This window comes from Medicago sativa, chromosome 4, assembly GCF_051527215.1.
Source record: "Medicago sativa cultivar Bolivia chromosome 4, Bolivia_mono, whole genome shotgun sequence".
Taxonomy (NCBI): Eukaryota; Viridiplantae; Streptophyta; class Magnoliopsida; order Fabales; family Fabaceae; genus Medicago; species Medicago sativa.
Window position 1 is genome coordinate 37,936,591 of NC_140752.1, and position 17,007 is coordinate 37,953,597.

Here is a 17,007-nt window from a genome sequence, read left to right on the forward strand (position 1 = left end):
CAAAATAAATTCCCTTCTAAAAATTAAGAACTAGTGGGGGCACTATATCTAATCACATTCATGTAATTAGAAATAGTTATGAGAACATCGTATGGGATGTTATAGAACCTCAAAGAGGTAAGAAAGCAAGAATTGCTAAAGAGTATGGACCTTATGGTTTATACATTGGAAGAAGATTCATTAAGCCATAAAGAAGTTATATCCTCATTGGATGCTGAATTATGGCAAAAACAATAAACGATGAAATGAATTTTCTAGAGTCTAACAAAACATGACATTTGGTTGACTTGTCTCATAGTTGCAAAATCAATCGGTTGTATTTGGATTTTGGAAAAAGGAACTAAAACCTGATGGAACGGTTGATGAATACAAGGCTCTCCTTGTAGTCAAAGGTTTTAGACAAAGAGAAAAATATAGACTTCTTCGACATTCATTCACCAGTCACAAAAATCATATCCATAAGAGTACTAGTCCCTTTAGCCGCCATTCATAACTCGATAGTACTCCAAATGGATGTGAAAGTTGCATCTTTTTATGGTGAACTAGAAGAAGAAATCTATATGAAACAACCTGAAAGTTTTGCGATTCATGGACAAGAAAACAAGGTCTGTAAGTTAGATAATTATTTGTATGGTCTAAAATAAACTCTTAAGGAATGACATGAGAAATTTGACATTCTAATGCTATCGAATGAGTATAAAGTGAATGAAAGTGACAAATAATATTTGCACGATCATAAGTCTCTATAAAGACGACTTGCTTATATTTGATTTAAAGATTCATGTTATGAATTATGTGAAATCATTGTTTATCAATAACATTGATAAGAAAGACCTAGACAAAGTTGAAGTAATTCTTGGTTTCAAGATTACTAGATCAGAAAAAAGAATTTTTTTTGATAAATCTCACAAAGTTGAGAAGTTCTTAAGGAAATATTATTATTTCACCGTAAACTTGCAATCATATATTATGATCCAAGTGTAAGAACACTTGAGATGGAGTTAAACAAACAGAATATGCGAGCATCATTGGCAGTCCTTAGGTAAGCCACTGAATGTATTAGACCCGACATTGCTAATGTCGTGAAACTCCTGTGCAAGTTTACTAGTAGACGGATGAGAAGCATTGCCATGCTATAGAAAGAGTCATGAGGTGCCTTAAGAAAACTATGACTCTAATATTACTTCACTAGGAGTAATCTATTGTACTTAAATGGTACAAGATATAAAATAGAACATCTTTCAGATGAATATTTAGCGACTAGTGTTTGTATATTGAGCATCACTAGAGGAGTTGTTTGTTAAAACAAATAATATTGACTCAGTCCACTATGGAATGAATCTGAGATGAGAACACTAGAGAAAACTAGTGAAGAAGAAAGTTGATAAGATGCTTGCTAGTTGAGCTCCCTTAGTGGATAAAATCGTTTCCAGAAGTGTTAATTTATTGTGATAGTCTGCAGCTATTACAAAATTGAGAAATCGTTACCACAATGGTAAGAGGCGATTATTAAAGTCATGAACACATAAAGTATTGGAGAGCTAGCTACTCTCAAAAGGAACGGTTAAAGTAAATCATGTACGTACTGATAAAGAGTTAGTCAATCCTTTGACGAAAGGAATTACTAAAAAGAAAGTCCTAAACACATCCAATAGGATGGAACTAATGCCCAAAGGTCACAAGTGATGGTAACCCGACCTACATGACTGGAGATCCCAAGAAATAGGTTCAATGGGTAATAACAAGTCACAAGTGATAGAACATGCTATGTTAAAAGTAAGAAAGCATGATTCCTGCAGCGATAGAAGGATGAGATAATAGAAACTCTTAATGAGATCTATACTCTATTTGGAGTGGAGTACATAGCTACAGGAGTACTCTTGATAGACTCACCTATACGAATGTGGAACTAAGGGCCGGTTCCTATGGGATTCGGGGCAGAATACCTAGAGCGTTCGTTAAACCAGGATACACGTGCAAGGCCATAAACGCACGGGCTTTTAGAATACACCTTATGAAAAGGTTTGTGTGTGGGTTCTATGTCTGAGATAGAGTTCAATGTTGTAAGCAACTCTTGTTAATCAGAATTTTACTCGCTATGCAAAGGTTCAAGTTGTAGGCGACACCTTTGTTTACTAGCAAATCTTATGGAGACGTTTTTGACGTTATTTATGAAACCATTTTTTAAATTCAAGTGGGGGATTGTTGGAACATGTGTGGAAATTGACTTAAAAAGACTAAACACAAATTCCCACGTTGGGTAGAACTAGTGTTGTGTGAATTGAAAAAAGTGGAAGTCCCACATCGGATGGAACACACACATTAGTAGTGTTTATATAGTGGGGGTGTACCTCTAATTAATGGGGGTACATAAGCACTAGAGAAAAATATATATTGATATATATTTTATTATTTGGAAATGATAAATTAAATAATTAATTTAATCATTATTAGAAAGTGTTTTCTTAGTCCCCAAGTTTTGCTAAAATATTTTGGTATATAATATAATATATTTTTGTACTAAATTTAATATATTTTAGTACTCAATTAAGATATTTTTGTACTAGATCTAATATGTTAATTACTTAATCGCAAAGTAATATGTTACTTGTTCCCAAAGTTTCTCACTTATTAGTTGTGAATTTTCTCTATAAATAGAGAGCTCACACAGTGCATTCCACACACCAAAGAGTTTCATTGAGTTGTCGGGAACTCTTTCTCTCTTCTCCCCTTTTTGACTTGTGTTGACGAGTCTTTCATCTCTTCTCCCTCCTTCGACTTGTTTAACAAGTCCTTCTCCTTTTTCTACTCCTTTCTGTCCCTTCGGAATTAAGAGTGTTCTTAAGACCATAGTCCCTTTTCGGTTTAATGTCCCTTCAGAATTAAGAATGGTCTTAAGTTCACAGTCCCTTCGATAATATATGTCCCTTCGGAATAAAGAATACTTTTAAGATCGTAGTCCCTATTTGGAATAAACAATGTCCCGTCGGAATCAAGAATGATCTTAACGGTATATATAAATTATTCAATATTTTTATTTGAGGAGAAATGGTTATTTGAGTGGTTGTAGTGCCATATTGATACTTTGGAGAAATTAAGGTTAGAATGGTGGTAACACCATATTTGAGTGGTCTTAGCACCATAATAGAGTGGTAACAATACCATATTAAATTGGTTTCAGTATTAAAGAGTGGTCTTAGTACCATATTTGAAGGTGTAATTCTCGAACTATTAACTACAATGCAGTAGTTAATCGAACAGTTGTAGCTGGGCTTGTTTTATCCTGGAGGCGACGTGGTTGATAGTCTACCTTGCACAATTTTGGGTAGTGCCACGAAACGTCTTAAAGAGAGCGACCTGGTCATGACTCAACCTAGTAACAACTTTGGTAGATAATAGAATTTGGAAATCCAAATTCAACAGTTTGGAAATCCAAAAAAACAACATTTTAGGATATCAATAGTAAAAGATAAAGGAGAATTGAAAAAAAATAAAACTATACGTCAAGTCATTAAGATATATTTAGGTATCAAAGGCTATGATTACTCAAAAAACATTAAAACTTACTTGAATTACTTCGTCGACAAGACTAACGTCCAATACCCCGGGAACAAACCCAGCACCAATCCCTTGAATCTTGTGTGGTCCTAGACGTTTGTCATGGCAATTTGCAAATCAGCAACAGCTTCAAAAGTAAGTTGAATTTTGCTCTCCACCCAGCACGTTTTGCTCGCACCCTGCAGCCATGCCAATTTTGCCCTTGCGCATGTTAACTAACGCAAGTGTAATATTATGCGTTAGTTAAGTAACGTTGCGTGACTTAAGATGCGCAAGTGTAAAACTATGCGCATGTTAACTAACGCATAGTCATTTATGATATAAAGCACTACGTGAGTTAACTCACGCATAGTATTACACTTGTGCGAGTTAACTCACGCACTACTGATATATCAGTACAACATTAAATGCTGTACTGATGTGCATTGAATGCAGTTTGGGTCCAAACCCTAATATGCTCGTAATTGAACCTAATTACGCCAGTTTAACAATATTATTGGATAATACGACTTGGTGCATCAAAATTACACCAAAACATCGTTTTTTTTCACAATCACATAATCACACATAACGATCCAAACGGTCCAAATTACACAAATTCGCCGGTAATGACCCGTAATCATTTAAACACACTTAATGACACGTAAACGATCCAAATTACACAAATTTGTCCATAAATTTATAAAATTACATAGTCTCACATAAACGGTCAAACATTACACTATTACACTTAAATAACGATTACACTTCAACGAATCGGACAAAAAGATACAAAGTATTATTCTCAACCATTATCCTAAACATGAATTCAATGTCGCTATCATCTTTGAGAAGTTGTGGATAATACATGGTCTTCTAGATGTCCTCTTCCTTATCCTCCCCCAAGTCCAGGCCTGGCACATTTACTATCACATCACGTGTTCTATGATTTGAACCAATATGGTTGTGCATTCCACAAAGCATTGCAAGCCACCAATCATTTGTATCTTTATCAAAGAAACCTTTCAACCTAAACGGACAATTACATTTCCTTGAGCCAATGCCTTCAAGGTTCGGTTTCTTCCTTGTCTTAGGTGGCTTGTATACCCCACTCCTTTCACATTGCATCGTCAAGTACGGCCTTTTTATAAAGGATTTATCTATACAAACACCAAATCCGGCCTTCACCCCTTGTCCGCGAACCCAAGTAAGTAACTCTTCTCGCTCTCTCCATCTTGCATTTGTTGTAAAAAATGAGGCGGTGTCACGAGCTTCACAAATAACACCGGTAGGTACCGGTTTAGGTTCTTGAATTTTACCAATTCGAGCTTGAATTGGAATTTGGACTTTAAATGGTTTGAAATTAAAGTTTGGTTTGACATCGCCGGAACCTTCGCCGGAACCTTCACCGGAACCTTCTTTTTTGGCCGGTTTCGGTTCAACGCCATCATCCGCGACTTTGTCAACCATCTCCCTAAATATCTATTGAATAAAAAAAATTACAAAGGAAGAATAAATAAATTACTTGCGGAACAAGCTAACCAAGAACAAAAGTGGCGCAAAAAATTCAAAAAACATGGCTGCACAGTGGCGTGACTTAAGTCACGCAGCACTAATGCACTTGCGCCAGTTAAGTCGCGCAGCCAAGTTAACCTGCGCAAGTTAACTTGCGTACCATTCCCTAGTCCCTACGAAAACCAGACGAACCAAGCAGGAAAACCAGCAAAATGAGATGAGTTTAGATGGTACAATACATGATATTTGATGCTTGATGAGCATAGAAACTTGCTTCCTGACGATTTGCAATGATTTGGGATGATGATTTAGACCCAAAAAATCTCACTTTTTGGGTTTTTGAAGGTGGAGGGAAAGAAAATGGTGGTTGGAGTTCGGACTGATGGGTTTTGTTCAAAAACAGGAACATTACGTGAGTTAACTTGCGCAGCGTGAGTTAACTTGCGTAAGGGCATAATTGGCATGGCTGCAGGGTGCGAGCAAAATGTGCTGGGTGGAGAGAAAAATTCAAGTAAGTTTTTATTTCGACTCTAAGGAACAAAACAGTGTTATAACTAGCCAGGCTTTCAACTGGCTCCACGCCATAAAGCTGCATAATATAAAAATTGAAATAAAATGAGAAATTAGGATTTAGGAGGAAAGAGGAGAGGATAACTTATCATTTAGTTTTGCTGTTTGATTTTGTAGAATGTCTAAAGAAAGATTATAAGATAGCTTGGATGGTATTATGAGAGTTACACAAAAAGTTTATCGTTTTAATATATAAACCTATGAATTTGACAGTTTATCGTTTTAATAGCGACTCAAGTTCAAATAATAATAAGTTTTAGCAGTAAACAATTTTTTTTAAATACAACTCATTCAATCATATAACAAAGAATTAAAAAAGACGATATTTAACTCGTGCTTTCGACATTATTTCAGAGAGGCCTTAGATCTGTACTAGCCACGACATGTGAGTTTGAAGCTGATCTCGGCTGGTATTATCAAGCCTGCACCAAGTGTGAGTCGAGGGTTACCACTGCGGCCGAGACTATCTACTGTGACAAACGCAAAATGCCCCGGAATACTGTTCCTAGGTAACGTTTATATACATACTATTTGTTTGGTTGTTTTTTAGATTGCTCATTGAGGAGTTTAAATTTGGTAGGTTTAAGATTCACGTTCAAGTGATCGACAACACTAGGTCAACTATGTTTATTTTGTTTGATCAAGTTGTTTCTTAGTTTGTAGGAAGAAGTGTTCAAGACTTGCTCTATGCAATGTAGAATGTATGCGCTTTTGTTTTGAATCGCACATATGCTACTATGGGTTGTGAAATTAAGGGTAATCCCTAATGTAAAAAATCATTTCTGTAGTAGTGTATGGGTTGCTTACTCACTTGCCAACTTGCTAATAATTTTGTATATGGGTTGTGAAATTAAGGGTAATCCCTCATCTTCGTATCCAATGGAATTTAATGCTTTTGTCAATAAAAGGATGCTATTTAAAGTGCAAGTCAGTGATGCCAATTTATTCCGCAATTGATCTTAATTATTATGATGTTTTCCTTTTGTGCAATATTCCTTAATTTACTCATTTTTCCTTTGGAACAATTTTTTTACAAGATACGTAATTCAACCCGTGCGAAACATTAGTTATAAATACTTGACGTTTTCATTTGTTACTCGTGATAAGTCGTTTTGAACATTTCATTTTCTAACCCGTGATGCAGGAGTACTCTAAATATTGTGTTATGGTTTATAATTATCTGTCATTTCACAATCTATCCGTCCGATATAATATTTTGTCAAAAAAAGTAGCTATCGCACGGGTTTGTAACTAGTTTATATGATTAAAAGAAGAGAAAAATGAGTTTGTGAACTTTCCACTCCTTTTCATATTCTCTCTCGGTCCAAGACACTCACACATAAATGGCATTTGATAAATTGTAAACCTTAACCCTTTTAGTTTTAAAATCTGTAGAAGGTCGATGCCCCACCATGCAAAAGGCCAAGGGGAAACTAGGTACGTTAGCTCAGCGGGAGGTGCTAGGTGCATATCCCCGTGTCGCTGGCATTTGTCGCAAAGGTTCATGTAATATTGTTTACAGACATATTATGTTATATCGAATGACTTTGCTTGAACTTTAAAGAAGAAAATAAACTAACATGGATGGTTCATTCAAGATTAACTACTTAAGGGCGCAAGGAAATTTGACATCCTTGTTGTAGCAAATCTTGCCATGAGATATTAGAGATTTAGTATATAAGTGACTATCATGATAAGTGTTTATGTACATGTGAGCTTTTTTTATAACAAAAGATAAAATAAATTTATATTGTTTTCATAGCCTGAAGTAGTTTTCATAAGCTATCTTGGGAACATATAAAAATATTATGAATGTCATAATTTGTTTTCAAATGTTCTCCCAAACAATCTTATAAGTGCTTATCCCAATAAATAAGTTTAAATAAGACAATTCAAACAACCTAAAAAAGACCAACAAGTAGAAGAGCCAATTGAGATGGAACACCAGAATTTGGATGATGGTATAATTCTTTTCTCTACACTAAAATATAGTTTCTGTATTTGCACATTTGTCTTTATATGAAACTAAAATCTACTTCAGTTTAACTACTTTGTATTGATACAAATTACTTAAATATTTTTTTTTCTTCCAGAGGTACGACAACATGAAAGAGTAAAAGGTGTTCTACTAGAAGAGCCAATTGATGGTATAATTCTTTTCTCTGCACCAAAATATAGTTTCTGTATTTGCACATTTGTTTTTATATGAAACTAAGATTTACTTAAGTTTAACTACTTCGTGTTGATACTTGATGCTAATTACTTAAAATATTTGTTTTTTTCAGAGGAACGACAACCCGAAAGAGTACAAGGTGTTCAAGTAGAAGAGCCAATTGATGGTATAATTCTTTTCTCTACACCAAAATATGGTTTCTGTATTTGCACATTTGTCTTTTTATGAAACTAAAATTTACTTCAGTTTAACTACTTTGTGTTGATATTTGATACTAATAACTTAAAATATATTTTTTTTCCAGAGGAATGGCAACTCGAAAGAGTACGAGGTGTTCAAGAAGAAGAGCCAATTGAGGTGGAACCCCAGAATTTGGATGATGGTATAATTCTTTTCTCTACACCAAAATATAGTTTCTGTATTTGCACATTTGTCTTTATATGAAACTAAAATCTACTTCAGTTTAACCTCATTGTGTTGATACAAATTACTTAAATATTTTTTTTTCCAGAGGTACAGCAACCCGAAAGAGTAAAAGGTGTTCTACTAGAAGAGCCAATTGAGGTGGAATGCCAAAATTTGGATGATGGTATAATTGTTTTCTCTACACCAGTGGGAGTTTTCCTTATTATTATCGTTTTGTAATATGTTTGTCAAAATATAAAAAATTATTATTAGTAGGACAAAAACCTCGATTATGGAACATTACAAAAGCCGGTTAAACTCTGCTTATGATGGGTGTAAGCACAATAATTCTTTCGATTATTGAAAGAATTAAACTCTGCATAATTTTTTTATATGGACTAAAAACACTATTAAAATTAAGTAAGGACTAAACTTAAAAGATCCCAATTTTATAGGGACCAAAAACATATGATGTCATTTACCACATGGCAGCCATGTCACTTGAAATGTCCATGTGGCATGTCTGGGTCAGCATTCTGTTAGCCTAGTCAGCACAGTTTGACAGCAAGGACCAAACTTACAAACGGATAAAAACGTTGGGGATGAAAAATTTAATAAAATTTAAATAGGGACCAATGTTGGAAGCTCGCTTATTTGTAGGGACCTTAAACATAATTAACCCTTAATTAAATTATAATATTTAATAAACTTATTTTTATGAATATGTATAATTTTTACTAATAAACAATTAAAGATATTATTGATCAAAATTGTACATTGGCGTACGTGCAGTGGTCAAACATACTCTTATATTTATGAATGGAGGGAGTACTAAATAAAATAATAATTAATATTGTACCAAAAAAAATTAATATATTAAAAGAATTAATATATTAAAGGGTTAATTATGTTTTTGGTCCCTACAAAATTGCGACCTTGTAAGTTTAGTCCTTACTTAATTTTAATAGCATTTTTAATCCCTACAAAAAAATTCTGCACTCAATATTAGTCCTTACTCAATCCAATTTTGTTTAATTTATGCTTAAACTCTTAAGTTTTTCAACAATTTTTTACAGGCGTGTTAAGAACGTTATTAAAAGGTCCTCCGAAAAAAATATCGCAAAAATTTGATTTCTACGTCCATATTTTTGTTACTTATATCTTAAACTTTTGTCGTTTTAAAAAATTCATATTTAATTTATTTCATGTTAAAAAATTATAGATTTTAATAAATGAACATTTCATAGTGTTCTAAACTTGTATAAAAAGAATCGTTAAAAAATTTAAGAGTTTAAGGATAATTAAACAAAATTTATTTTAGCAGGGACTAAAATTTTAAGTAAATTTTGTTTTGTAGGGATTAAAAATGCTATTAAAATTAAGTAATGACTAAACTTACAAGGTCGCAATTTTGTAGGGACCAAAAACATAATTAACCCTATATTAAATATTGAAATTGAAAGGGTGGTTGTGGTTAATATATTTAAAAATAAACTGACTCTATTTTTTGTTGATCATTTTTTTATGGTGAAGTTGTGTTGGTGCCGACCCACTTCATGGCCCTAGCGCTTTCTTCGACAGCGTGTTCGGAACGACGGCGGCGGCTTGAAGGCGGTGACGACCAAGACGAAGGTGGTTGTCAAATGGAAGTGGGTCGGGTCGTGAAGTGGGTCGATGGACAATTTGGTCATAGTGCTCAAACAGGGAATACTCCCTCCGTTTCTAAATACAAGCAAAATTGACTTTTTTGGTTCATTCAATTATTGATGTATGTGATTCATATTATAGACCACATACATCATTAATTGAATGAACCTAAAAAGTCATTTTTGCTTATATTTAAAAACGGAGGAAGTAGAAGATAAAGGTGGTAGCTTTGGGAACCGGTAGTAGCTTTGGGAACCTTGCACACTTGGGGATCGCGCTTCAGTGACTTTGTGGTGCCAAAGTCACTGCCTTTCAACAGATCTCGACCGTACGTTCCTATGAATGCATTAGATTTAGCCACGTTACCAAGTCTTTAATAAAAGAAACTCAGTTTGGGAGAAAGAGACATCCTCCCATTGCCCACCGCCACGTCTCAACTACAACGTGCCATCCACGCACCATCCTCCCATTGCCCACCGCCGCGTCTTTAACGTCTGACGAAATCATTGTGTGTGAATCGGAACCAGTTTTGGGTTTGTGAGAGCTTCGCGATGGATGATTCGAGTTGTGATTCGACATTGGTGATGAGTTGTGCCGTTGAGAGCTTCACCATGGGTGAGTCGAGTGTTTTTGCTTCGTCGGATCTGGTCAGATGGTGAACGACAGGAGGGTGGCGAAGCTCTTCCTTCTTTCTCCCAAACGGCAGGAGGGTGAACGGCATGAGTTTCTGCTTCGTCGGATCTGGTCAGATGTTAGTTTTCTGTTTGATTTGCTTTGTGTAATGATTAAATTTGTCTTTTAGTATATTGGTGGTTGTAAATCAATTCATCAACCCTAGATTAATCTCAATTAATCCCAATTCAATTACGTGTTCTCCTTCCCTTAATAAAATCTAGTTTTTGATTTTTTGTTATTTTTTAAACAAAGCAGGGACATTTGGCAGCATTTGATTGAGGCAAAGGCAGGTGCCTTTGGCGCATAAAAGGCACCGAAGTGCTGCCCCAAACTTGGTATCCCCCAATTAATCTCACTCATCCTTACCTTCCCAATTAACTTCTTCATAATGAAAAACAGAACTTATATCCCCCCATCTACATCTACCGCTCCAAACACTAAAAAGGTATTTTTTTTTCTTTCAGCAAAAAAAAAAAAATAGGTAATAGTTTTGTTGATTTTAGTTACATGCAATTGAAATCTGGTTCTCTCGTTTTTTTTTAAATCTGGTTCTTGAAAATTTTGTGAAGCAATTTGAATTTTATAAGTTATTTCAAACTCATTTGTTTTTGTAATCTGGTTTTTTGAAAATTTTGTAAAGCAATTTGTGTTTTTTTAGGTGCTGGTGAGCTCCATGGTTTCTACTATTTCTTTATGGCTAATTTGTTAGTATTTTGATTTCTTTCTGTTTTTTCATTCAGAGGAAGTCCAAATTGCAAAGTACTTCATCTTCCTGTTCGTGGTCTTCGTGTTCTCCTCCCGCAATGAATCAGGTATTTCAGACTGTGTTTCATTCAGAGGTATTTGTTTTATGACTTTTACCGGTTAAAAACTCTGTTAACCGAACTGCTCAAATCCTTCAACCTCCATACTGAGTTTTTGAGTTAATATATGTCCTAATATTTTTTCTACTTATTTTTTATTGATTTATTTATATTTATTTTTGTAAACATCTCTTAATGAATTAATCACATGTGCCTTTTTTGTGTAAAACTAGCTTTGACTTACTAGTATTCTCAAATTATTGTTACTGTAGTTACTAGTTAGTGTTGTTATCAAGGTTTTAAATAACAGTAACCTATGAAGCATGGACTCCGACACGGACACCTGACACGACACTGATACGGACACATTGACACCGCTAATGTAAAAAATATAGGACACCGACACCGTTACATATATGTTAATTTATTTACAGACGGTCTAAAATGAAAAGTAAAATACATATATAAACATCTAACATAGCAATTTATGTCATTAGAAAAAGTTCTACAACAAGATATCACGGTATTTGACATTTATTTATTCATCTACTATCAAAAAAACCCAAAATGATATAATCAACTATAATGTCTATAACACCTTGTCGCGTCATTTTTCGGACGGTCAAAGACCCCTTTTTGATTTCACGACTGAACATTTAATTCTTTTCAAAAGAAAGTGGAAAAAGGTTCAAATACCACATTTTTAGGGATTAAGGGTTCGGGGGTTGGTTATATTTAGGGAAGGTGTTAAGCACCCTAAATATTCGTAGTATTCTACGAGAACCTCTTGATTTTATTTAACTTTTGTGCTATAAACTTGCTGGCTTAAAAAATGGAATTAGCAATGATAGAAGAAAAATAGAGACCTAAATTATCTACGTTTTATTGATTTGGAAGGACGCGTATCCTTTGCCTACGTACCCGTGAGGGATCAAAACCTCGTAGTTCGGGGTAGAAATTGACGTTTGATTGGTTGAGTGTTTTTTTTTTTTTTATAGTTTTTGAAAAAAGGTTTTAAAATGAAAAGCCAAATGGCAAATTGGAATTTGTTTGTATTTTTGTATATTGAAAGAAAGATGACTCAAAGTAGAATTAAATTGATTGATGATTTGATTAAGAAAATAAAAATAAAATGACGATCGCTTGATTTGAGATCAAGGTTTGTTTATGAAAATATTTTAGTGATTTTGACATGTTTGCATGTTTTTGTTGTTTTTGAACATTAATTGAAAATTAGACTTAACGGAGCGATAAAAAATAAAAGCGTGTGGACTTGTAGTGACGTTGGATCACTACATAGTCCCTAACCTAATCTTTTTGTATTTTTTAATATGTAAAGCTGTAAAGAAATAAAAGACCCACACACGCACGCTATTTTTCGTTTATGTTTACATTGGCCCTAATTACATGCTAAATTTTGCAAATAAAATAAATAACAATAATTTAAATGCATGCGATAAAAAAAATAAGATGAGATGAGATACGAACAAGAAATAAAATAGAAATGCATGAGAACGAAAATAAAAATGCTAGAGAAATTAAAATGCATGAAAGAAAATAGATTTAGGACCAGAGTACTCTGGATAAATTTAATTAACAAGGACCAGATTGTTCTGGAGAATAAAATAATATTAATAGTTAATTTAGGACCAGAGCACTCTGGATTGATGCGTATATTTAATGACAAAATTTAAATATGCATATGATAATAGTAGATAATAGAATGTAATGCGAAAATAAAATAAAATGCATGCGAAAATAAAATGGACCAGAGCACTCTGGATTGAGATGCGTATTTGATGACGAAATTTACATATGCATATGATAACAGTAGACAATAGAATGTAATGCAAAAGGTAAAATAAAATGCATGAAAAAAAATAAAAGAGATTGAACGAATTAAAAATGCATTGGAAGAAAATAAAAGAGATTAGACGAATTAAAAATGCATGAGAAGAAAATAGAAGAGTTTAAACGAACTAAAAATGCATGAGAAGAAAAAATAAGACGATAAACGGAATTGAAATGCACGAATAAAATAAAATATAATGCAGGGGGGTGCAATAAATAAACAGGGGGTGCAGAAATGAAAAAAATGGAATTGGGCCTGGAGGAGTGCAGAGGCGCGCTAGTGGGCTTAAGTTAGACCGGTTCGGTTCAAGAGAACCGAACCGGTTCAAGAGAACCGAACCGGTTCAGTGAGTATATAAAGGCTGGACTGGTTTTTTTTTTATTCATTTTCACAAACATTTCTCTCTCTTCTCTCTCTATATTTCTTCTTCTTCTCCGATGGAGAATAGGGTGGTCGGAGGTGGCTCCGACGCGGCGGTTAGCCGTCGAAGACGGCGGCGCCGCCGCTCCAAACACCCTTTTTTTTTTTTCTTTTTCTTTTCTACCTATTTTTTCCTCCTCTACTCGTTTTTAGACTTAAAAATCCACAAAATGAACCACAACTCCCTAGATCTACAAAAACAATAAGTTACTACCTTTTTTTTGAAAGTTATTTGAAAAAAGTTGCGAGGTGATTTTTGATGACAGATTCGGTTTGATGCTTGGTACAGAGAAATGTTTGGATTATGTTTGTTTACAGGGATTCGGCTATGAATGTTTGGATCTGGTTTTGGGCGTGTGTTGGTTGTGCGTGCGTGTTGTGTGGCCGTGCGTGTGTGTTATGCTGTGCGCGTTGTGTTGCTGCAGTGTGTGTGTCGTACGGATTTCGTGACTGGTGTGAGATATTGGGTCGGTTTTGAAAGGTTATGCTGTTGGGTTTTGCGATTTGTGAAGGTTATGCCTGGTTGTGGTGATGGTTGTGCGTGCGTGTGTGTTGTTATTTTTGTGTTTGGAATTTGATTTTTTTGCAGGTTGGCTTCCTTAGTATTTTTGCGGGACCAAAAATTCCTCTCACTTTTTGTGTATGCAGATCGGTCCATTTATAGAGAGGGATTGAGACATTGGGTCTCTTGAGGCAGCAACATAAACTGCCCTTGTTAGGATGAAGGGAACATTACAGACTGTCATGAGCTGGCCTGGATATTTTTGGACCAAAACTTGATTTTTCGGACAAATAATAATACTAATAATAATAATAATAATAATAATAATAATAATAATAATAATAATAATAATAATAATAATAATAATAATAATAATAATAATAATAATAACACTAATAATAATAACAATAATAATAATAATAATAATAAGAATAATAATAAATAACACTAATAATAATAACAATAATAATAATAATAATAATAATAATAATAATAATAATAATAATAATAATAAGTAATAATAATAAAAGTAATAATAAATAAAAAATGAGAGAAGAGGGCCCGACTCGGAACCAAATATGAGGTATTTTAAAATACCTCTCTGCCGAATTTTTCGCTGAAAAGTCAAAGACTGATCAGGGTTCGAGGACACGTGTCTGTAATATCTTGGGTCAAAAATTGGGGTATGACAGATGCCCCTATTTAAGATTTCTTCGTCCGGCGATTTGAAGATGAAATATTTGATTTGACGGGCCGAAGAGACTTAAATACCGAAAGTGCACCAATTTTGACCTAAGATGTTATGAATGCAATGCTTATGAATATCATGGTATGTATGTATGCGATGCAATTATGAATGCAACAAAGATGAACGTATGCCGACTGAGGGACAAAACGGATAATGATTGTTGGGGAGGAGAGAATGTTAATTTCCTTTGAAGTGATAATAGCGAACATGATAAAAAAAAAAAAAAATTTGTCTATTACCTTTGAAGTAGCACAGACATGTCTGTTACCTTTGAAGTGGTAAAGACGAACATTAAGGAAATAAAATTGTCAATTACTTTTGAATTAGTAAAGGACAATGTCTGTTACCTTTGAACTGGTAAAGACGAACAAGAAATAAATTTGTCAATTACTTTTGAATTAGTAAAGGACAATGTCTGTTACCTTTGAACTGGTAAAGACGAACAAGAAATAAATTTGTCAATTACTTTTGAATTAGTAAAGGACAATGTCTGTTACCTTTGAACTGGTAAAGACAAACAAGAACTAAATTTGTCTATTACTTTTGAATTAGTAAAGGACAATGTCTGCTACCTTTGAACTGGTAAGGCTGGACATTAAAAAATTTGTCTATTACTTTTGAAGTAGTAAAGACGTGTTTGTTACCTTTGAAATGGTAAAGATGAACAAGAAATAAATTTGTCAGTTACTTTTGAATTAGTAAAGACGTGTCTGTTACCTTTGAAATGGTAAAGACGAACATAATAAATAAAATTGTCTATTACTTTTGAAATAGTAAAGACGTGTCTGTTACCTTTGAAATGGTAAAGATGAACAAGAAATAAATAAAATTGTCTATTACTTTTGAAGTAGTAAAGACGTGTTTGTTACCTTTGAAATGGTAAAGATGAACAAGAAATAAATTTGTCAGTTACTTTTGAATTAGTAAAGGACAACGTCTGTTACCTTTGAACTGGTAAAGATGAACATAAAATTTTTCAATTACTTTTGAATTAGTAAAGGATACTCGAGATAAGGTTTGAACAAACACTGGGAAAATTTGGATAGACACTGTTAAAGATGAATATTTGGTGGGACCTGCCACTTGAAACAAATTTGATTGGTGACGCTCTTTGAATTAGTCCTATTGGGGATGACACTTTTATGAGATACAACCGAAATAAGACAGCTGGGTGACAATGCAACCATGTATAAGTGATATTTGTATGCATGCTATGTATGTATGAATGAATGAATGTATGAATATGTATGAGACTCATATGACAGTACGATGGTAAGATTGATGAGATACAGCTGGGCAGGTCCAAAGGAAAATGGCCCGACATCACGCTACAATCGTTCAACACTCTTCATCGGGGATAACATTACTTGGGGATGAATCAAACATTGTCGGGGTAAGGCCCTTTTGAATAAACACTGGCAGAAGTCGCCGTTTCTAAACCGAGGCACTTTCTCAGATTCATGCTTCGAATAGTCATTGCTTTTTTTTTCATTTTTTTTTTGTTTGAAATCCCTAACTTTTGCCTGGATCGCCCTTTCGGGTTTTCAATCCACCGGGAAGCTCATTTTTGCCTAAGTCGCCCTTTCGGGTTTTTAAACTTAGCGAGCTCTCTCTCTTTTTTTTTCTTTTAGCAATGACTATGTCTACTTGTTGCATCTACCTGCTTTCGGACCGAATGCTGACACATGCTTCTATGATACATAATTGTAGAGATGATATGTTTGTCATTTTTGTTCTTCTCGAAGAAAACACAAAAGTTTCAAAAGAATTTTTTAAAGTTTTTTTTTGCTTCAAGTACTAGTATAAAAATGGAAGAAATTTTGCACATACAATAAACAAGAATTCCAAATAAAGAGGCACATGCTCAAATTGATTCAATAGAAATGGTAGCCGGCCAAAGGCATGTCACCACAGATTACAGAATTTGGAAAATGGTAATTAATATGGGGAAGGTGCATTGAACATAATAACCGCTATGTTCCTTAAACAACTTTGAATTCCACTGCTTTGATGCTTCGATATCGGAGAACTTCTGACAGCTAAGGTGCCCCAAGTGAGCGATGCTTAATCTGATGCAGTTACTTGTCATAATCCCTTAACTTTTGCATAGATCGCCCTTTCGGGTTTTCGATCCATCAGGGTAAACATTTTTTTTTATGC

At 34.2% G+C, this 17,007-nt stretch overlaps 1 protein-coding gene across 1 annotated transcript; it reads right to left on the bottom strand.

Annotated features, from left to right (window-relative positions):
- Positions 1 to 4,413: 4,413 nt before the first annotated feature.
- On the bottom strand, positions 4,414 to 5,007 carry LOC146929212 (uncharacterized). Its single transcript, XM_085707245.1, has one exon. It carries the CDS (start codon positions 5,005 to 5,007, stop codon positions 4,414 to 4,416), a length of 594 nt encoding a protein of 197 aa, XP_085563371.1.
- Between the last annotated feature and the right edge of the window lie 12,000 nt (positions 5,008 to 17,007).